This window comes from Elaeis guineensis, chromosome 9 (genome assembly GCF_000442705.2).
Source record: "Elaeis guineensis isolate ETL-2024a chromosome 9, EG11, whole genome shotgun sequence".
In the NCBI taxonomy this organism is placed as follows: Eukaryota; Viridiplantae; Streptophyta; class Magnoliopsida; order Arecales; family Arecaceae; genus Elaeis; species Elaeis guineensis.
This window is the reverse complement of record NC_026001.2, coordinates 16,869,449-16,892,875: the sequence shown is the minus strand read 5'-3', so window position 1 is coordinate 16,892,875 and position 23,427 is coordinate 16,869,449. Positions and strand designations below refer to the sequence as shown.

Sequence of the window (23,427 nt, the reverse complement as noted above, 5' to 3'; positions counted from 1 at the left end):
AGCTTCGCATCATTTTTTCCTTTAACTTAAATTTTTTTTTTTGTGTTATACGATTCTGACGGAGCTTTTTTCCATCGGCAGCTGATCTTCACAATGTCCGAACTGGAGGCCAGGTACCGGAGGTTCGGCAACGTTTGGGCAGCCTTCAAGGAGAAGTCGGCAGCGGTCGAGGCTGAGAGGGCAATGTTGGCCGACCAACTCCAGCAGTCGGCCGATCGGGAGGCTAAGTTAGTCGACGAGGTCTCCCGGCTCGGGTCCGAACTCCGGTCGGCCAAGAAGGAGGCCAAGCACAAAGGTCGGGCCGTGCGTCGCCTTCGACGTGAACGAGATGGTGCCACCGCCGAACTCCAAGGGGAACGCGAGCAACTTCGGGGCAGCCTGGAGAAGCTCGCGGAAGCCGAAGAGGAGCTGTCCATCGCCCAGATCGACGCCGAAATGGCGAGGGTCGAGGCGGAGTCGGCGAGGCAGGAGCTCGCCCATGCTGAGGACGAGGCAAGGTCGGCGAGGGAGTCGGCCGATCGGGCGGTGGAGGACTTCCGGTCCTCCGACCAATACCGGGAGGAGATGCTCGAATCGGGCTTCACCTCATACCGGGTCGGGTTCGAGGACGGTCGGGACGCCGTCCATGCCTTATACCCGGAGTTGGATGTCAGCCGCGTCGTCCCGCCGCTAGCCGAGGAGGAAGGGGCCGAAGGAGAAGGGACCGAGGAGGTGGCCGACCAGCCGTCGGGAGGCGTCGTCGTGGCGGAGGAAGCCATCCCGGAGCAGGTGCCGACCGAAGTTCCCTTGCCGACTGAAGCCCATCCTCCGGTCGCCGACCCAGCGCCGCTCATGGCCGAGACGTCGATCATCCCCGATCCTCCGTCGGTCGAAGAGATCGACTAGGACGGATGATCGGCCCTGCCGACTATCTTCGCCTTTTTTGTTTTTCGAAAATACATGTAACCGGGCTTCGACCCAACTTTGTAATTTCTTTTCATCAATGAATGAAACTTTTTCTTTTTCTTCTTGTTTGTAATGCCGATCATTGCTGCGATGTCGAACTTTAGTCGCTAACTTAAGTAAGTTTCCGACTCACGTAAGTCGGTAGGACTTCGATAACTTGCGCAGCCCTGAAAGTAGAATGTGTCCCGACTTTAGGTCGGCTTCCGATAGTCGAAGTCGTCAGTCGGGTGCATCTGTTGAGTCGGGAGCCGACCGAATCTGGTAAAGGTTCGGTAGTCGGGCTTCTGTAGATGCGCTTAGTCGGTCGTCGTCCGACGCAGTGTCGGGGGAACGATAGTAAGTCGGGTCCCCATACTCTTGCGTCGGGTTCTGTGTCTTCCGACATACGGTAGCAAGCGAATGTCGTTCAGCCGGCCGTAGATTGGTCGGTAAGTCGTAGATGCGACTAAGGTCGCATCGTGTGATAGACGGTGGCAAGCCGAATATCCCTCGACCGACCGTAGCCTGGTCGGAAGTCGCGACGACAGTCGCGTGGGCTTTTAACCTTTCTTCTGTCGGGGCCCGATCGGCTTGTCGGCCGATGGTTTGGCCCGAAAATTCGACCGTAGAAGGAGTATGAACCCCCGTCGCAACAGATGCATCGGCCTTTGTCAGGGGTGGATGTGTTGCCGAAAGTCAAAGGAGTGGAGCTCCCGTTCATAAGAGTCCGTCGGCCCTTGTGAGGGTCCGACGCATCGTCGAAGGAGTGTTAACTACCGTCATTGTAGATGCATCAGTCCTTGTAAGAGTCCAATGCGTTACCGACGATGAGGTCGTCGGTTTTAGGTGGATGCTAGGTCCACGTCGATACGTCGGGACTGAGCACCGATCATTAGTTGAAGAGTTAAAACTCCAAACTTTCAAGCTGAACTTGTATTCCGACTTTTGAATTACAAAATTCACTGGTAATACAGCTTCAAGTTGTCGGCGTTCCAAGTCCGGGGAATGGGCTTCCCCTAAAGGGTCTCCAGCCGATAGGCCCTCGGCCCGAAGGTGTCTGCAACCTTGTAGGGTCCTTCCCAGTTGGGAGCCAGCTTCCCTTGGTCCAAGGGCTTCGACACTTCTGCCTTCCTCAAGACCAGGTCGCCAGGCCTGAAAAGCTTCGGTCTGACCTTGGCGTTGTAGTACTGGGCGACCCTCTGTCGGTATGAAGCCATTCGGATTTGAGCCTCATCTCGTAGCTCGGGGAGGAGGTCTAGGTCGGCCCTCTGACTCTCGGAGTTGTCTGGCTCTTGGTACTGCTCGACCCTTGAAGATGGCAGGCCAATCTCGAGCGGGATCATAGCCTCTGTCCCGTAAGCCAAACTGAACGGCGACTCCCCGGTCGGGACGCGGGGGGTCGTACGGTAAGCCCACAGAATGGAGCCCAACTCGTCGACCCAGAGACCTTTGGCTTCATTGAGTCGGGTCTTGAGCCCATGGAGCAAGGTTCGGTTGGTCACCTCGACCTCACCGTTGGATTGTGGGTGCCCGACTGAAGTTAATCGATGCCGGATGTGGAACCTGGCGCAGAAGTCTCTGAAGTCTTGGTTGTCGAATTGCCGTCCGTTGTCGGTGATGATGGTGTGCGGCAATCCAAACCTGAAGATGATGGACTTTTGGATGAAGTCCTCCATCTTCCGCTCAGTGATCTGCGCCAAGGGTTCGGCCTCGACCCACTTCGTGAAGTAGTCGATGGCGACAACGATGAACTTCCTTTGGCCCGACGCTGGTGGGAACGGACCGAGAATGTCGACTCCCCACTGGGCGAAGGGCCATGGAGCGACAATGGGAGCGATTTGGCTGGCCGGTTGGTGTTGAATATTGGCATATTTTTGGCATGGCTCGCACCTCCGGACCAACTCCGCCGCATCCTTCTTCATGGTTGGCCAGTAGTAGCCTTGTCGCAGGACCTTGAAGGCTAGGGACTTGCCCCCCAAGTGATTCCCACAAATTCCTTCGTGAACCTCTCGGAGAGCGTAGTCAGCGTCGGTCGGCCCCAAGCACCTGAGCAAAGGGAGGGAAAATGACCTTTTGTAGAGTCAGCCGTCCATGATCGCATATTGCGAGGCCGACCATCGGAGCCGCTTGGCCTCCGCGGGATCTTCGGGACTGATCCCGTCGGTCAGGTACCGGACGATCGGGTCCATCCAACTTGGTTCGGACGTTAGCTGTTGCACTTCTTCGACCCGATCGATGCTCGGTTGCTGGAGGTTTTCGGCGAACGTCCGACCCAAAGAGTCGTAGGCCGACGTTGCCAATCTGGAGAGAGCGTCGGCACGGGCATTCTCCGTCCTGGGGATGTGGGAGATCTCGAAATACTCGAGGCGTGCCACGAGGTCCTTCACTTTCTAAAGGTACTTGATCATGGTCGGATCTCGCGCCTCGAATTCTCCCTTGACCTGCCCCACGATCAGCTGAGAGTCGGAGAATGCCCGGAGGCAGTCGATGCCCAGCTCCTTCGCCATCCTCAAGCCGGCGAGGAGTGCCTCGTATTTGGCTTGATTGTTGGAGGCCTTGAAGTCGAATCGGAGGGCGTACTCGGCGACCACCCCATCCGAATTCGTGAGCAGGAGCCCGGCCCCGCTTCCCTGAGCGTTGGAGGCTCCGTCGATGTGGAGTACCCAGGTGGAGATCGGGTCTGGCTCAGAGACCGCATCTCGTCCCGGGTCTTCTGCTCCCGACTCTCGATCGGTCGTCGGGCATTCGACGATGAAGTCAGCCAAGACCTGGGCCTTCAGGGCAGGCCTTGGTCGGTATTGAATGTCGAACTCGCTAAGCTTCATTGCCCACTTAGCGAGTCATCCGGATGTGTCGGGCCGGCGCAGTACTGCCCTCAGGGGCTGGTTGGTGAGTACCACGATGGCGTGGGCCTGGAAGTACGGTCGAAGCCGTTGTGCGGAGACGGTCAGGGTGAAAATCATCTTTTCCATCTCCGAGTATCTGGCTTCGGCGCCGTGGAGCACTTTGCTGGTGTAGTAGATGGGCTGATGAGTTCGGCACTCGTTTTCCCGAACAAGCACCGAACTGATCGCCTCGGAAGATGCGGCCAAGTAGAGATACAAGGTCTCCCCGGCTTGCGGCTTTACGAGCAGCGGCGGGGAAGCCAGGTACCTTTTCAGGTCTCCGAAGGCCTACTCGCACTCATCCGACCAAGAGAAACCGTTTGCTTGACGCAGAATCTTGAAGAACGGGAGGCACCTTTCAGCCGACCGAGAAATGAATCGGCTAAGAGCGACGATTCTTCCGTTCAGCTGTTGGACCTCCTTCTTGGTGTTCGGATGACGCATGTCGAGGATTGCTTTTATCTTCTCAGGGTTGGCCTTGATCCCTCTCTGAGAAACGAGGAAACCGAGGAGTCGTCGAAAGCACACTTGGTCGGGTTGAGCTTCATTCGGTGTCGTCGAAGGGTGCAAAAGGTCTCCTCGAGATCCTGAACATGGTCCGGGATCTGCGCGCTCTTTACCAGCATGTCGTCCACGTACACCTCCATGTTATGCCCGATCTGGTCTTTAAAGACCTTATTGATGAGTCGCTGGTAGGTGGCGCCGGCGTTCTTCAATCCGAAGGGCATCATCCGATAACAGTAGAGGCCCTTGGGAGTTACGAACGCGGTGTGCTCCTCGTCTTCAGGCACCATCCGGATCTGGTTGTACCCGGCGAAGGCGTCCATGAAGTTGAGCAGTCGAAATCCGGACGTCGCATCCACCAGCTGGTCGATCTTCGGAAGTGGGAAGCTATCCTTTGGGCAGGCTCTGTTGAGGTCGGTATAGTCGATGCAGATCCTCCACTCCCCGTTGGCTTTCTTGACCATGACAACATTGGCGAGCCAATCGGGATACGTGGATTCTCGAATGAAGCCTGCCTCGAGTAGCTTGTCCACTTCTTCGTCGATGGCCCTCTGCCTCTCTGGGGCAAAGGACCTTTTCTTCTGCCTCACCGGCTTCATCGTCGGGTCGATGTTGAGTCGGTGAGTTATTGTTTCTGGAGGGATGCCCGACATATCTGCTGCCGACCAAGCAAATATGTCGGCATTGGCCGTTAGCAGCTCCGTCAGTCGGCGTCGTTCGGCGTCGGGCAATTGAGACCCGACCCAAACTTTCCTGTCGGGACTTTCTCCTATCGGGATCGCCTCGAGCTGCTCGACGGGCGAACCCCGTTCTTCCTCCTCCCTTTGGTCCAGCTTGTCGATGGTCAGAGGATCCTTCATCTCGTTGCTTTGAGCGGAGATTTGGAAGCATCGTCGGACGAGCTGTTGATCTCCGCACATCTCTCCGACTCCGTTTTTGGTCGGGAATCGAACAAGGAGATGGTACATCGAGACGATCGCCTTGAGGGCGTTCAGTCCGGGTCGTCCGAGTATGGCGTTGTAGGCCGAAGGAACTTGGACGACCGCGAAAGTGAGGGAGACTGTGCTTTGCCATGGTTCGGCGCCGACCGTCACTGGCAGGGTAATTTCTCCCTCTGTCGTGACGGTGTCTCCGGCAAAGCCGATCAGGGGCACAGGGACCCTCCTAAGTCGGTCAGTTGACAGTCGCATTCGGGAGAAGGTCGAGTAAAACAAAACATTTGTCGAACTTCCATTATCAACAAAAATTCGTTTTACATCATAATTGGCTATTGTCGCCGACACAACAACAGCGTCATCGTGAGGGGTTTCGATGCCCCGAACGTCGTCTTCTGTGAAGGTGATTACGTCGTCCGGGCGCGGCCTTTTCGTCGGCTCCCCTCCTGCAGACGTCCCCGGGCCCAGCCGCTTGGAGATCATGTTGATGACTCCCGCCGTCGGCTGGTTGGTCGGCGCCTCTTCATTCGGCTGGGGGCGTCGATCGGTAATCGGTTGGGTCGGCGGACCCTTCCAGAATTTGCCGAGGTACCCCCGGCGGATGAGATTTTCGATCTCATCCTTCAACTGGATGCACCGCTCGGTGTCGTGGCCGTGGCTCTGATGGAACCGGCAGTACTTCCGACGGTCGAGGCCTTTTGCCTTCAGAGGCGGAGGCCGTCGTAGGTATTCCTCTCCCTCAATCTCCATCAGGATCTGCGCACGGGGAGCGGAGAGAGGAGTGTAGGAGTCGTACCTGGGACGCACCGGCCTCGGAGTCTGCTGCCGAGATGGCTTTTGGATTCGTCTGGGCGGTGAGGCCCGACTATCGGTCGGGGGCCTGCTTGGTTCGGCGGGCTCCCGACCTTTTCTCTGCTTCTCCTTCGGGCCTCTGGGCTCGGCCAAGCGTCGGTCGGACGCTCCTTCGTCCGCGCGCATATACTTGTATGCGCGCTCCAGTAGTTCGGCATAAGTCCGGGGGAGGGTCTTGTCCAGAGAATAAGTGAATCGGGACGCCCTCAAGCCCCGCTTCATGGCTGAGACAGCCATGTCTTCGTTGAGGTCCCGGACCTCGAGCGTGGCCGTGTTGAATCGTGCCACGAAGTGTCGGAGCGTCTCGTTTTCTCCCTGCTTGAGGGAGAAAAGGCTGTCCGACGTTCGCGGCGGCTTTCGGCTAGTGCTGAAATAGGCCACGAACGAGTGCTCGAGCTGTCCGAAGGAATGGATACTGTCCGATCGAAGACCGGAGTACCAAGCCCTGGCAGCCTTGCGGAGCGTGGCGGGGAAGCCGATACAGAAAAGAGCATCGGTTGCCCCTTGGATCGTCATGAGAGTTTTATAGCTCTCGAGGTGGTCGACTGGGTCGGTGGAGCCGTCGTATGGCTCCACGTGCGGCATCTTGAACCGACTTGGAATCGGCTCGTCGAGAACCAGTCGGGAGAGAGGTTGGACGGTCTGGAAGTCGAGGTCGTTGGAAGACTTCTGGCCGTCCGTCTGCAGTTGGGCGAGTCGGCAGTCGATTTCCTCGAACCGTCGCTCGTAGTCGTCCGCTCGTCGATGCTGGGAGACCCCAGGAGTGGAGTCTCCGGAAGATTCTGAAAGGGAGGCCGACGGTGTGCGCGGCCGCTTCTCCTTCCTTGCCCGTTCCAACGGGGAGGGAGAGGGCCGCTGGGACCGTCGGTCGTCGCGCCGTGGTCGTCCCTCCTCCTCTCCGTGGGAGTGCTGTTGGGAGCGCTCGCATGGAGGCGACGGGGATCGACGCGGCCGTCGGCGGCTGCTCCTGGAAGGCATAGGTCGGGCCGTCGGTTGCTGCTGGAGGCTTTTGACTGCATCGGTCAGTACGGTCATCTGCCGTACGATGGCCGCAATCTGGGCCTCCGTGGTCACTGCAGGGCGCGGAGAGCTAGGCTCCGCCGCCGGTGGTGGTGGAGAGGCCTCTTCCCGGCGGGAAGAGCGCCTGGCCGACCCAGTGACTCTCGATCGTTGAGCTCTTGTCCTAGTCATGCTGACCCCTACCTGGTGCGCCAATCTGTTGCGGCCAATCGCCTCGTCGTCCGATCGCCGGGAAGCGTGCACCTGCAAAAGGAAGTCCGCACTGACCGGAGGCGGCTCCGGCGGGGATCCTCCGACGGTCAAGTCAGAGAGGTGACTGGGCAACAGTGAAATGTAGACAGAAAGCTCTGAGAGAGGGAGAGGGAAAGAGGAGCGAGCCTGCGTATGTGGGAGAGACGGGCGGATCGATCCCTTGCACTGTTGCCTCCCCCGGTATATATAGTGGAGCACAGTATGGCGCCGTCATTAATGACGCGGACAAGTGAGGAACTGTCAACTCACTGTGGACTGTCAGAGCCGCCGTGAAAACGTCATGTTGCCGTGTGGCTGTCCAATCACCAGGGTTGACTATGCCCTGTGCGGGACAATGCCCCTAGGTAGTCGTGTCGCATGTCCGTGTCAGAGCTGACAACGTCTGGCGGCTGTACGGTGGTTGGAGGAGCCGACCGACCCAAAGTCGATAGCCAACTGAGTGGTGTCGGGCCCCTCCATTGGTCGGCGAGCATCATGTGAGTCGGCCATCAGTCCACTGGGTTCAGTCGGTCGGGATGGATACGCCCGACATATCCCCAGTCGGCGATGGATTGTTGAATGGCCGGTGATGGCATCCGTCAGTTGGTCGCCCCGACTGACGATCGGTCGGGTTCTCGCCCAGTCGGAGTCGGTCGATCCGTCAGTCGGTCGGGCCGTCGGTCGGTCGGTCCGCCAGTCGGTCGGTCGGTGGGTATCCCCCAACAGATCTTAACAAACTAAGAGATAAAAGTGATATGCTCGTTTTACTTTGAAACACATTCTCGTATAACATCCCCAATTAATAATTATAAGAGATAAAATGTGAGCCAAACAGTCCAAACAAATAAATGTAACAGCATAGTTTGATATATCACCGTCTACAAGATATAGTAGTGGTTTCTAAAATGACAGCATATTTGAGCCTGAAATAATAATTTTTCCATTGCGTAAAAGTCACAGTCATTATAGTCACTATTTATTGTAGCTAAATGTCAATCATGCTTTATATAAGTCGTTATTGTTCATGTATGTGACGTAATGTGGGCCCAGAAAATCGTCAGATTGAGGGTTGCAACATTATAGCATCTGTTGTTTTAAACCTTGTGCTAAAGTTTCCGGGTGGTTTTAAGTCGGCTTTAAGTCATTATCCTCGTTAGGTGACAGCCATTGATAGCTAAAAATCGCCCATTATATACATATTACTTATGAATGTATGTATAACATAACATGGACCCACAGTTATGTGAGAACCATAAGATTACAGCATCTGCCATTTTAAACCTTGTGCTAATGTTTCCTTCTGGTTTCTCATTATTCTCATTCAATTTAACCACCTATTTATAATAAAGTTGGTTGGGTTCTTAGCTTAATCTCTCTCAAATTTTAACCATCTATATGCTCCTGGCTGCTAGAGATCTTGGATTTAATAAACCTTCAGTGTCTGGGATGGTTCTATGGCAGAACCTCTGGAGGCTAAAAGTCACTCGTGTGCATGTACTTGTTTGGAAGTTCTCATGGAGCTGGTTGCCCAGTTATGAAAGGACCCATGAGCTCTATCCAAGTCCTGGTCCCGGTTTTATAAAAAAAAATAAATAAATAAACTTTTTTCATCAAAAAAGTTCCGGTCCCAGTTGTCCAATATGTTAACCCTAAAGCATACAAGAAGAAACAAGTCATAATTTTTTGTTGTGCAGGGATTCTAGACTGATCTGATAGAGGAATGTATAACTTTGGTTGTTTGGGGTGGTCCCCTAGGAGTCTGGACCATCCCCAAGATGCCGGTTGCTGAAGTTCCCCTTAAATAATCACTAGTGGGGAATTTTAAATTTGTGACAACTTCATGGGTAACATAGAAGATCCACCAAACTAGCAAACCGAACGTGAAGAGCATGTACTCAGCTTGAAGTTCGACTTGAATTCGGCTTGAATGTCTTCAACAAGTTAAATAGATGGAACCTGAGCGAGAGGCATTGAAACTTTTTGATGCTACATTATTTCTTGCTACAGTAAAGATCAGTCATTATATAGGGATGGCAATGCATCGGATATGCATTGGGTAGGCTATTATATATCCATACCCGCCTTGTTCTTGCCTTGGGACAAGATAGAATGGATGGACTTTTGAGATAGGATAGTATGTAGTTGGGGTAGATTGGACAGATGGGTTAGATAAAGTTACAAAAATCATTTTTTCTTTTTCTTACATACAAATCAAATATTTTTTAACCTCATGCTATGAAGAGTTATATATTTCTAGATAGGATTTGTGACGAGCGTAACCATTTACCTGCACCTACTCCAGATCTGCTGTAGGTCAGGTGATATCCATTGATGTAAATAAAGTTACAGGTTGATTTTAACACAGAAAAGCAACGGGCACTAATTCATAAATGGACAGCCTCAAAGTTGCATAGATAAGCCAATAACCGTTGCCCTGACCTTTCCTATATACATGTGCAGATAACACTATTTCTAATGCAGGGTTAATTGCTGTCTTCTTCTTCTTTTTTGATAAGGTATTTGGTTAGAAAGAGTTGGGGCTTGGAATGAAAATGAGAATGGATAACTCGTATTCCAACTATTTGGTTGAGGGAAGCCCTATTTCGATTTCAATACTAGGGTAAAATAAGAATAGCCCAATCCCCCTAAAACCTAATCCCGACTTTATCTTAAAAGATTCAAATCTCTATTCCAATTCCAATTCTAATTACAAAACAAATACTTCGAAAAATATGGCCATTCTGATTTAAATTGTAATTCATTTTAATTTTGATTTTGGTTGCGAACTAAATGCTCTTTGAATGCTATTAGTTGAAAACATATTGTGCGCAGCTTATTAGGATATGTCTTTTGTGGTTAAATATCGTGAGAAAGTTTGTCAATTTTTTTATTGACTAAATTATCCATATTCTCATGCTTTTTAAGATGAATAAATTATTTTTTCATAGATAATATTTACTTATAAAATTAAAAAAAGAATTTACTCATCTAGAGGGTGACTAAATTATTTTTCGATTAACTAAAAAAATAATCTTTTTAATTTATTTCTAATATATCCTTAACCTTGTAATAATAATATAATATAATATATAATAATGTAATAATATTTATATAATATTATAATAATAATACAATAATATAATATATATTATATATAATAATATATACTAATATAATATATTATATTATACTATATTATTATATGTAATGATATTATATATTACATAATATTATATTAATACAAGATATCAATATATTATATTATATTATTATAGTATATTATAATATATTATAACAATATTATAATAATATATAATAATAAAATAATATAATATATTAATATATTGTAATATGTTATAATATAATAATATAACAATATAATGTATCATATTATTATATACTATATTATTATAATATATTATATTAATATAATATAATATCATATCATATAATATATGATATTATATTATTATATATAATAATATTTATATAATGAAGGATATTATGAAAAATATGAATAGATCTTGATAACTTATCTACGAAACTAGTAATACAAAAGAACATGGATAACAGATTTTTAAGTCATTTTTTAATGCATAAAAGAACATGAAAAAATTATTTTTCTATCTAAATGTTGCCTGAAAAATACTTATCCAGAAAAATATAGATTCCTAGATAAACTTTTAATCCTCAAAAGAACAAGCCCTTAATGATTTGCCCATGCAAAACTTATTAAAAATAGCACATCTGAGTTGTCATGTTGTGAAAAAAGCTTAAAAATTTGATGGTATATATGATCCATCTGAGAAATTTTTTATGCACTACAGATAGTATAAAAAATCTGATGTGGAGCACACCACTTTATGTGATTGATCCACATAACTACTGCTTTTCAATACGTATTTAATACCTGTAGTTTCTTTTTTTTATTTAAAAATTTTATACGATAAAAATATCTCTATTCTTTGAAAAAAATTATGACATTCTGTAATATATTATGACTTTCTACACATATGATATCATAATATGACCTAAAAAATTATGACATCTTATAGCATATTATAACATTCTGCATCAGATTATAACTTCTGTATTGATCATATTTGATCTGGATAAGAGAGCTAAAGAAAACTCTTAGGCTACATGGAATAACTTCCAAGTCACATCAGGAACATGTTACGCCTGGCATCATCTCAAATCATTCAAGAGGTTCTGGTTCTCCTTGCTTTAGTTACCACTATAAATCCCCAAAGCAAATAGGATTCAGCAGCGGTTGAGAGGTAGTAATTTCATGCAAGTCCTGTCAGCAGAAGGTTCAAAGGAGATCACTTAATCACAATCTTTACACGGTACTTATAACTCCAAACCAGCCAATGCGTCAAGATTGTATGCATATCTTACGATACTCTGAAAGTATCTGAATTAAGATGATAAAAGCAGGGTTTAACCAGAATGAGAGATAAATGGCTGCTCTGTGGCATGCATCCTGTTCCAAAAAACGAAAAGAATTTTTTGTGAAATAGTGTAAATTTATCATACCATCAACTCTAGCCTAAGGACGACTCTGACTGACCTTCTTGTAAATCTCATCCAAGAGTTGTATGTTTGGGTTTCAAACTGAAACTCCACTTCTACCGTCAAATTAGGAGGCACAGCAGGACCAATACTGAGATTCATATCCTCCATCTCCATGTAAATATAATTTTGTCATCAATATTCTCATCTTCATCTAAACTTTACATCAGTGTCCCCACATCGAGACTTGACAACAAGGTTGCACTGACGAGCACCCCAATCCCTATCAAGGTCTTCTGAAACATCTTAATCCATCACTGCACATCCAAGCTATAAGGAAACAATCCTTGGCTTCTGTTCCATTCCCCTCCCCCCCACAACCACACCCCCCCCGCCCCCCCCAACCCCAACAAACTGAAGTGCCCTAATTCTGCAACCTGCATGACAAATTAATGGAAATCTCATTCATCCACCTAAGGCCCAACCGTCAAACTGTGAATCAACACCACCATTCAGCATCATGATCAGTCACACTGCCAACATCATCACCATCACTGCCTCAACCACCTTGGTGGCACAACCATCAAGCTATTTATCATACAGTTGCATATACAGGCATCCCCATATGCAAACAAGAATATAATCAGTGGAATATTTTGATTTTTCCAATAACTATGATAAGACAAGCCAACATAGTTACGGAATGCTTAAAGCAAGATTACCAGGCACCGGCTGTAATCTGCCATATACTCGCTCATCAAACTCATGGCAGTCTATCGAGTGATGAGTTTCATAACATTGCCCTTCGCAATTATATACACACTGTTTTTGTATTACAAGTCCTTAAAGAGCAGCTGGAATCTGGGTATCCTCTCTGGTGGAAGTGGACAGCTCACAATCAGCTTACCCTTCATCGCCCCTCTAAATATAGTCTGCAAACAGAATCACAGAATGCAAAGTTTGAAATCCTTTCCAGAGAATACCTCACACATGACATATATAAATAAATAAAAGGACACGGAATAAAATTACATTGTGAGGAAGATTGATCCAAAAGCAAACAGACATTCAGTTTTTTTTTTTTAAAAAAAAAGCAATAGCTGACTCAATACACCGCAAGGTTAAACATTACCAGCTGTAAGTCTCATATTTGAGATATGGAAAGCTTGATAATATAAGCTATATTTGCAAGATGACTGCTTTTGGGAGACATAATGTTACCAGGAGGAATGCATGACAACAATAAAGTGGAAGCAAACACATGATACAGCAAAAAAGAATATAAAATACTGACAGTATATGGAAAGCATGATGGAAGTTACTCTCAGACTTGTGAGAAAGTCATGCAACAGGGGATGGTTGGTTTGGTTGGATCAGTACACATTCAGAAAATGAGGTGGGCGGCACAAGAGTTAACTGAACTAAGCGTGAAGGAAGGAGAAAAAAAACAAAAAGAGAAGAAGGAAAAAAAAAAAAGAAATCCTGCCTAAAGAAACAGAAAGAAAAGCAAACCAAGTAACCAACCAGAATGATGGAAAGAAATCAGCTCTCTAACACAGCAAAACACAAACTACATAACAAAAAATGACAACACCAGCTTCCCTTAATCATGCTGATCGGAAGTAGGAAACTCCAGCAGTTGTTCCCAGTAGCCAGCATCTTCACCACAAGAGGAAAGATCTGGAAGAATGACTTTTTACTAGACTCTTAGCAGAACAAATATCAAATGCCCACTGGTTTACAAGTATAATAAATTGCTGATGACTAGTCACATTATTAGAATAAATCCATCTATTCCTCTATTACCACAACTTTCAAATAAAAAGGGTCAAGCCTTCCTTTAAAAAACTGATCCAACTTTCTTATCCCTAACATTTTGACCATAACAGAAGGAGACTTGCAGGTTTTCCCTTTATCCCTAAAGTCTCCTTGTGGAAGTTCCAAACAAATATAGCAAAATTGCTGTAGAGAAATAGGTGACTTCACTTTCTGTGGCCTGCCTTCAAAACAAACAGTCAGTACGTCCGCTGGGACCTCTCTTTGGTAAATTGTCTAAAGTCAGACCTCTATTATTTATTGTTAACCAATGAAACATTCCTTCTTTCAGCTCAGCTGAAAACACACAAGAACTTAGGAAAAAGGCACCGTACACTATCATTGTTGAAAAATCTATAAAAAGTTTTTAAATAGTAAAAATAACACTATAGTTGAACCTCCAAATTCTTGAATCACCACCTTGTCCAGCAGTTTCAGTCTCTGAAAGTAGACTAACTGGCTTCATTTATATTTGAGCACTTATATTGCGATCTCATATTTGCTTTCTAATGAGAAGCCAATTTGAAGAGAGAAGGAAAACTAGAAGCTGAAAAACAATTGCCCAACATCCTCCACAACCATTTCCTGATCTATTAAAATCTTTAATATTTTTTCTCCACAACTATTTTCCATGCTTCTACTGGCCTTGTTCCAACTCATGAGGCACTAGCCATGAATGTCATCCCATCCCCTCTGTGGATATAGTAAGCACTGTGATCTCCTTCCTTAAGCCAACCCACTCAGGATCTTTGTAGTTACATAATCCCTTTTTGTCTTAAACTTTCCTCTAGGTTCTTCTATAACAAAACTTCATCACGAATTTCAGCTTTTCAGACAGATCAACAGAATCTCGTTTCATATCCATTTCCAAAACAACCAAAATTGTCTGCAGAAAATCATTCTTTCAAGCAATTATGCTGCCAAATTCAGAAGCAGCCCAGTTATTTAAACTTTTTCTTAGCTTTTAAAATTTTCCAATCATTTCCCTTTCAGTAAAATACTAATCACTCCATTCAGAATCATGAAAATTAACTTGTACCAAATTTTCTAACTACATTTTTTTTCATTCTGAACAAGTTCCCATGGAGATTATCATTTCTGATGTCTAAGCAAATAAGAGAATGATCTGACCCCATTCAAGGAAGGTCTCTGCCCACAGCTAGTGGATATCATTCTTCCCAATCCAAACTAACCAGAAATCTGTTCAATTTGAATAAACAGATTCTCTAACATTTGACTAGGTACATCTCCTATGCATAAAAGTTAAGTCAATAAAATCAAAACCACCCTATTAAAGGCTTCTCCCTATCTGCCCAACTGCACATTCTACCAAATATTTTGACCAGGAACCTAGTGGCATTAAAATCTCCAGCAGTCAGTCAAGGTTCAGAAAAGATATTACAGATATTTCTTAATTCATCTTCTTTTAAATCTCTATCAGAAGAACCATAAATTGAAGAAGCCAAAATCTCCCACCACTCAAATTCTTCAAAACCATAGAAGTGGAATTTGTCCCCTTCCAATGCTTAATAACATCAAATACCTGCTCTTTCCAGCCAACAAAAACTCCACCTGATACTGTGACTGAATTTATCCAGCACCATTGAGTAAAAGTAGACCTTCCCACTGATATTAACAAACTAAAAGATGGATTATCCAGCTTAGATTCTCCAAAACAAATAATTTCGCATTTATGATTCTTAAATTACTAATATCCTTTCTCGTAACCTCATTGCCCAAGCCACAAAAGTTCCATCATAAAATGATCATGGTCGAGTACTGACTATCTAGAACACCTTGGGTTTATAGAACAACCTCCTCCACATGTCCCAAACCTCGAGCTTCTTGTAGTGGATAATATCCCCTGTCTTTAATTCAGAATAGACCCTTAGTAACATCACCAACCATCACCCATCAATACTCAGTTTGTCAGCAATATCCAATCAAAAATGCTTCTCATGGCTCCTGAATTGTAACGTGAGACAATTTGGCAATCTTACATGAAACAAAAATATATTTCAGTTAATTCTATTATGAGCTCATGGCTCCTAAATTGCAACATGAGATAATTTGGCAATCTCCATGAGTAAGTTCAACATAATTGAACCATCCACCACATTCCCCAGCCTTCTAAACAAAAAGCCATTTCATCCCCACACAGCAAAAAACCAGATGAACATACAACAAAGAAAATGGTTAATCATCTTGTCTTATAGGACATGGAAGTCCCTACTGACATCTGAAAATTGTTACAAAGTATGGTAGATAAATAAATCTTTCAAATCTGAACAGTTTCATTATGCATTTATTACATCTCTCAACCACAAGTACCACCACCCACCATCCATCATATAAGAATCTGATGGTTTAATTCTTACTTTCATCCAGAGGCACATCTCACTATTAGCTTTCTCTCTATCAGCATCACCTAATAGTGAAACAGAAAATCGCTCATTCCACCATAATGAAGTTCTAGCAAAAGCTGGCTGCCAGCAGTATCCATGATCACACCACTTATCAAAAGCAAATCGATAAAGAAAAACCATCGGCTAGCATCCTCTCCCGTCCCATTTCTTCCCTTCATCTTTCTAAACTGACTTTCTATACATAGAATCTCTAAGTCTTTCCCTAATCTCAAAGGCTTTCTCTCAATCAAAACCTTCCAATAAAAAAAAGGTAACACAGACCCATTCGAGCATTCACAACATCCATTTTTTAATATTATGTATCCGGCACTCTTTCTTGCATGGATCTTCACAAGTCGATAGTCGTCAATAAGATCTAGCATCCTATTCCATATTTTCCCTTTTTTGTGCTTTCTAGAGCTTTTCCTCAATAAGAAAAGCTTAGCAATCCGTTCCCTGAAGCAGTTACTAATGGTCAGCAACATCAGATACAGAGGCAAGCTAACAATCAATAAACAGACTACCAACACCTCACTTGATATGCTTTTTGGTTCTAAAAAAGGAATTTTGATGCAAATTTAATATCCCTCCTTAAAGGAGCTTCCTACATCTTTGTTGTCATGTCATATCATCTAAACTGATTCTCCATCACTGGTCCTTAATTTGAACAATTCCTAAAGCTTCTCTAATATGCTTGTTTCTTATTCTATCCTTCTTATTTTTACCATAGATCCATCTTAATGTTCTCATTCTGTAGACATGCTTACTTGGATCTTCTTTATATTTCGAGCCATACAACATTGTGTGGCCTTACTTGTGTTGTACTAAATTTCTGTTAAGTCACCAAGAAATGAGGATCAATTAAGCTGAAGCCAACTAGTTGGGCAAAGGCTGGATGGTTATGATTATTTAGGTATGATTTACAGCAACCTACATTTGCCTTTTAAGTTGGCTCACATCTATAGACCTCTCTATGACCATATTGTCTTGGCAGAGTCTACTCCATTGCAATGGCAACTGATACGGCTTTATTGGAAATTTTTTAGTCTCGCTTGTCTTACTCTCTTGTTAAACTATCTAAGTCCATCCAAATCCTTATTTGAGATTTCTGAGAGCTGACTATAATTGGCTCAAGTCATTCTCCATTGAGAAAATAATAATAATAATGGGCCAACTTAATCTCCAAATCTCGCTTGCAAATATTAAAAGATGATTTGCTTAGGACATGCAAAACAGAACTAATTCCTTAATAATAAAAAATAATCAAATTCAATCATCAGTTCTCTTTTGCCCTATGACAAATCCTACCAAAAAATTCTAATATAATAATAACAAAAATAAAAATAGCATCCCCTGACCTCTCCTTCTTCCAATGAATGCACCTAGGGGCCATTCAATGCATTCGCAAGAATGGGAAATCTAGTGATTCTGCAATAAACCTTTCACCAATTAACCTAGCCATCACCAGAAACCATAATCTCTAGGAAAAAGAAGACCCAGTCCACATTGTCATAAACCTTTTGAAAGCAAATTTATAAACAAAGTCCGAGTATCCAGCATGCTGTGCAAAATTTGTATAGAGGCCCGAAGAGATGAGCTAGCAATCAACTAAAATAGAGTGAATGTTAGTCTGGTTCACCAAAATATGGGATTCCCAACCATCCTCATCAACAGCTGTTGTTCAACAAGAAAAAGCCAGTCCAGGTTATAATAATCAAGAGATAATATAAAGTTAAAGCCAAAAGACAACAAAAGGTTCTGGTTTAACCAAATGCTCCAGTTGACTAAGAATTTAAGATTACATGACCAGAAAGGCAAAATATTCAACCACTGCCAATAGTTTGATAAGGATCATTTAAAACAGAGCAGAATAAAGTCCATGCAAGATATTCTAAAGATAATGTAGAAGTAAAAAAAAAAAAAACTCCGAACAAAGAGTAAATGAGCCAGAGATCACAAATCCATTTCACTGAAATTTAATGACTAGAAACACAAAACCGAGCACAAAGACATTGGTATAGTTTGCCACACCAACTGTACTCATCAGAGATGAAATAAAATGTGCCAATTGGAACCAAACAAAGTGACTAATAAAATGCACCAGCGTAGATTTAGAAAATATAATCATGAGAAAATATCCTGCCATTTAAAAATAAAATGCATGTCTTACAAAATGCATGTCTTACAATTAATCAATACGCATTCCACATTTATGGTTCCATGCAACTATTTTCCAATTATTTCCAAAATAATAGGGCAATAGATTTTCCAAATCGAAGTGTATCTGAATGAGAACACATTCTGAACCTGGAAAGGATATTTATCAGTATTGTTTATATTCTACAGCAATGAGACCTAAGCTAAATTACAGAAAGTCATATGAATCCACTGGATAGATACAACTCACTGACCTCTACAACATCAATAAAGTCTTGTTTGCTGTGAAAAGAGCCTATCCATTTAGTGTGATCAGCAGTCCTGAATTATAAGAAAAATAGCTGCTTCAATAAACAAGATATCACTAATAGGCACTAGAATATATCAAAGGAAAACATAAAACCTACATGATTCTTAAACATGTACAATATGGGTATTTTGTTCAACAAAAGGAAAAGCCGAAAAGGTGTTAGGGCATTTTGTTCGATAAAAAGAAAAGGTGTTAGAACAAATATGAAATATAATTTTAAATCAATTAATACCTAGACTAGTTTTTATAACATAGTAGAACAGAAAAATCAAAAGGCGTAGAACTAGGCAATAACCCAGGGTTGAACCTTCCTCCACATGAAGGAGGTCCCAGGTTTAAAAGTTGGGAGGTGTTTCCTTAAGTTGGATCTGTGTGATTCCACCAGGTGGGTTATCCCTTCTTTTCCCTCAAAATAGAAAAATAAGAATACTATATTTATTAGGTGTTTCATCAATATAATTAAAACATTACATCCTGAGCTTTTGCTACTATCAGACAAGTAATTAATTAAACAATACCAGCATGTCAATGTCTTCCTTGATTTCAAAAATTTCAATATTTGTGAATCATTTGATGCATTTGGTGAAAGATATAACCTCAACATGTGCTATCATAAACCTTAAATTAATGATCATAAGCATAAGTCACAAAATATAAATCAGATTATACATCATATACAGTTACATTGGGAGGAAGTTAACATCAAGAAATAACAAAAGATGCTAGAACCGTACATACCATTTTAACTTCAACATGCTTTAAAACAACTACAGTATATGTTTACATTGTTGTCAAACTTCATGTTTGCCATCCAAATTCCTGAATATGGTTAAGACTACGAGATTATAAGACATTATATTGAAGTTATAATAAACCTTCATCCTTAAACCATGTCATTATTTTGGGATCTGTTTACAAGTCGTGCTGAACTTAGCTTTTGGATGAGTCCAACTCTCCACCCATGTTTAGAATATGGAATCTGAGAGTCATATGTATCTAAAGCATCTAAAACACATTTAAATCACAGGTGAGAAAGTTCAACTAGTAATTGGGGTTTTACAATGACCCCATTCGCTTCATCATAATGTCCAGTTAGAAATGGCAACTTGGGAAACAATAGGGAAAAAAAAAATACACTTACAGGAAAATCATAACTTCAAGGGCCAAATACGTATAGGCACATCAAAAATTATAGGCCCTGGGTGACTGAAACTAATACCAGAACAGGATGACTTCTAACTAACAAAAAATAGTATGATAAATTAGGAAAATAAGTTAAGTTATACTAGAAATATCATGCTTGTCCATAAGAAGAAGGCTAACTAAATTTTTATAGGGGTTTAACAAACAATAAATAAATAAACCCTGGATCCAAAAATTTCTTAGCATGACAAAAGAGTTCTTGTCAGGGCAGTACTGCATATAACAAAAGTCTACATGGTCAAGCCCACCCCCATCAACAAGAATGAACCAGATGGAAGCTCAAATGACATGTATAATATCAATTATCTAAGAAATTAATAGCTATCGTGCATATCTTCGACAAGCAAAACCTTGCAAGAAGTCTGGAAATTACTGAAACTTTAAACTTGAAATGGGACATCATCAATTTTAGAATAGCAAGATGATCAGATGTACGGAAGGCTCAAATTGTCACATGAAATATAAGATAGGGTCTGCAAACAGAGATAAGAAGACAATGAAAGACCGCTAGAGCTGTGCAAAAATGTGATAGTTAGTGAGTGAATCTTACCCTGAGTCCATCTTCATGTGATGAGCATTGAAGAAAAATATAGTTGACGGTATCAATGTGATGTCAAAATAATTAACATAAACCTGAATCTCCTCAGCATCTATATCAACTAAAGCTATAGTCGCAAACTTTGAAATTTCTCGAGAGGATTTGGAAAGCTGTTCAAACAAGATGGTGGAAAGTATAATGTTAAGAAAAGCAGGAAAAAAAAATGAATAAGAATATTGAAACATTAAACATTACCAATGCAAATAGCACAACATAATGTAAAGTGATCTTTTGAGAAATGAGAGCATAGATGAAAAAGATGATTGCAGACAGTAGGTATCACAGTGAGTAAAGCTTAAATAGTTGATGGTGAAACAAGATTTACTCTATATTATATATGCTACCATCGCGATTCCTTGAAAATTCCTGAGTAATTGCCAGACTCCTTTCCCATCTACAAAATTTAGATCAGAACTTTTGCCTTTAATTTATTACAAGAAATAATGATATCCAAACATTCAACTATTTTAAAATTATCCTCTTTTTCCTTGTGACAAGCGGCAACTTCCAAATAGCATTTGTTAAAAATCAATTCCCCGTGTGGATCGAGCAAACCCCAAAGTTACAACTTAAAAATCAATTCCCCATGTGGATCGAGCACATGCAGCGACCACTTAGTAATAGCTTGTAATAAAAAAGGCAGGATATAGGAGCCAAAATCATATGAGATATGCTGTTGCAGCTAATCTCCTGTTGCGCCCATCGTCGGAGAAGAGCACCTGTAAAAGAAGTCCTTACTGACCGAAATTATGTCCGGTGGGGATCCTCCGATGCTTAAGTCAGTGGGGAGTAGTGAACAGCAGATAAGAATTTTAAATAGCAGTATCAGTCCAGAAGTATCTCACCAATACTGTTTATTTACCTCCTTTTTATAAACAATTCAGATGTAATCGTCGAGCACGTGGTCCCATTTTTTATTGCACTAAATTATCGGACCATAATTATGAAGTTAATGGGCTGTTTATGCCCACTAATGACTGTGACACGTAGTTGATAACTGTTTATAACGGTTAGATATGTAGGTTCCGCACATTCCAGCCTTATGTGATCGTGAGAAGATAAACCGACTATATGTCGGTAGTTGTGAAGATTCGAATAAGCATCGATCGATAACTCTGATATGTCGATGGTCATAAGTCGGATATTAACTTAGTTGTCGTGGTTATCTGTTGATGGTTGAAAATATCCGACTGTTGGTCGGTTAACTGATTATGGGTCGGCATACTATGTTTATGAGCCGATCTATAGCCGGAATCGGAGGTAAGTTGAATTGTCCCAACATACGCAAAGAGACATGCAAGATTAGGGTGGAGATAAAATGTATAGTGCTTAAATAGGCTGTCCAGTATGCAGACTGATTTGAAAAATTCACAAATACATAAAAAATCATTAAACCATTAGATTGTAGAAAGAAAATCAAGCGAAACAAAGCTAAGTCAGAAAATCCTTTTGCAAATTTTCATATTCTTGATAAATTATTCCAAGTAACATGATATGTTAGCCAGCAAACAAGATTTTTTTTTCTTTTTTTCTGTAAATTATAAAAAACAATATCAAATCATCATTCAAAATCATGTACTAAAAAATCAGAATCAATGCAGCTAGGGTAAACTGGGTTTAGGTCATAAATTAAACATTGCGATCGAAACAACCAAAGCATCATTGCCAACAAGATGAATGACAGAATCCTAATGCGATTCGCAACAAAATTAAGACAGATGTTGCGACCTAAAAGATAAATTGGAGGGGGCATACGATGTCGTCGAGCTGAAGACAGGCGGCATCGGAGCAGCGGCCGAAGCGGAGGACAAGGACCTTGTCGACGGTGTCCCTGATGATCCCGTCGACCTCCCTCTTCCGACTCAGGGTCGGCAAAAGATAGGAGCTCATCTCCCCCCTTTCCCCTACCTTCACGCACGCGAGATGCAAGTGATGTGCGACGGAGGCGAGGGATGGAGAGAAGCGAGAGGAAAGTACCGTTAGGATTACGATCTGGGGCTTCTGGGCTGCTGGACCGTTCAAATGATTAGTTGCTCCGACCGGGTTCAGGAAGCACGGGTTGATCGAGTCAAGCCGGGTAGATCCGTCGGGTTTTAGACTGGAGGTTTTTTTTTTTGGTAAAATAGACTGGTGGTTTAGTTGAGATTTCAATAATGTAAACGACTCCACTGAAATCGTTATGGCCGTTTTATGTTATGATAGCCGTTACCTATTTAAAAGTGCTCGATTTTTTTTTAAAAAAAATTTAACATAGTAATAGTTTCAAAGAATTGGCGTTTACTATTAAGCAGTGGATGATAGGTATAAATACAGGTGCAATTGGATGAGTTGAACCATGGATTGGATTGAATATAGGTTATGTTAAAAATCTGTGAACCCGAATCTGAGCTCTTTCTATGAATCAGATCAAAAATTTCAACCCATGCTCTGATTAAAAAGAATTTTTTATGCACCGTGGGTGGTGCACAACCCACACACCGTCTGCGGTGATTGGTTTACGCATGAGACTGAGATACGCGAAAAAAAATTTTTCATCGACCCCATACGAGAACCAATCATCACGGGCGGTGTGCGCGGTTCTGCACCATCCATGATGCACAAAAAAATTTTCCTATGATTAAAAACAATAAATTAACATCATTATTTTATCTATATTTTCTATTGGCTAGACAAATCAAATTTGACTCAATAAAAAATATATATAATTCACATAATTTGACCTTTAAAATATATTATTTTATCAAGAATATAATATAAATAATAAATGATAATCATAACAACAAAACAATATTCAAATAACAGAATTGTGTTGGACTAGGACTTATTAGATCCGAATTGAGGTTTCAGGATCCATTTATGAAGGTTTAGAGGGACAGATGCTATTCTATTAGAGGTATAAGGATCCTATCACTTCTAAACAAAAATTTATCAGCACTTTTATATAGATATAGTGAATAGCGGACTTGGATATTGTTTGGCTAACCTCAAGTAGTTTCATCGGGCAAAAAAAAAAATGATTGGCAACCCAGCCGGAGAAAAACTATAACTTATAGCTCTCATTGAATTTTTACTA

General features: G+C 42.8%; 1 protein-coding gene and 1 long non-coding RNA gene across 2 annotated transcripts; both read right to left on the bottom strand.

Annotated features, from left to right (window-relative positions):
* Positions 1-11,806: 11,806 nt before the first annotated feature.
* Positions 11,807-12,233, bottom strand: LOC140851623 (uncharacterized). Its single transcript, XR_012134355.1, has 2 exons — positions 11,925-12,233; positions 11,807-11,837 (listed from the first exon to the last, which is right to left on the bottom strand). It is a non-coding gene; the product is annotated as an uncharacterized lncRNA (long non-coding RNA).
* Positions 12,234-12,506: 273 nt separating this feature from the next.
* LOC105051415 (uncharacterized) lies at positions 12,507-22,334 on the bottom strand. Its single transcript, XM_010931857.3, has 4 exons — positions 22,110-22,334; positions 20,307-20,464; positions 18,498-18,564; positions 12,507-12,798 (listed from the first exon to the last, which is right to left on the bottom strand). The coding sequence occupies exons 1-4, from the start codon at positions 22,242-22,244 to the stop codon at positions 12,700-12,702; spliced, it is 459 nt and encodes a 152-aa protein (XP_010930159.1). The 5' UTR covers positions 22,245-22,334; the 3' UTR covers positions 12,507-12,699.
* Positions 22,335-23,427: the final 1,093 nt, after the last annotated feature.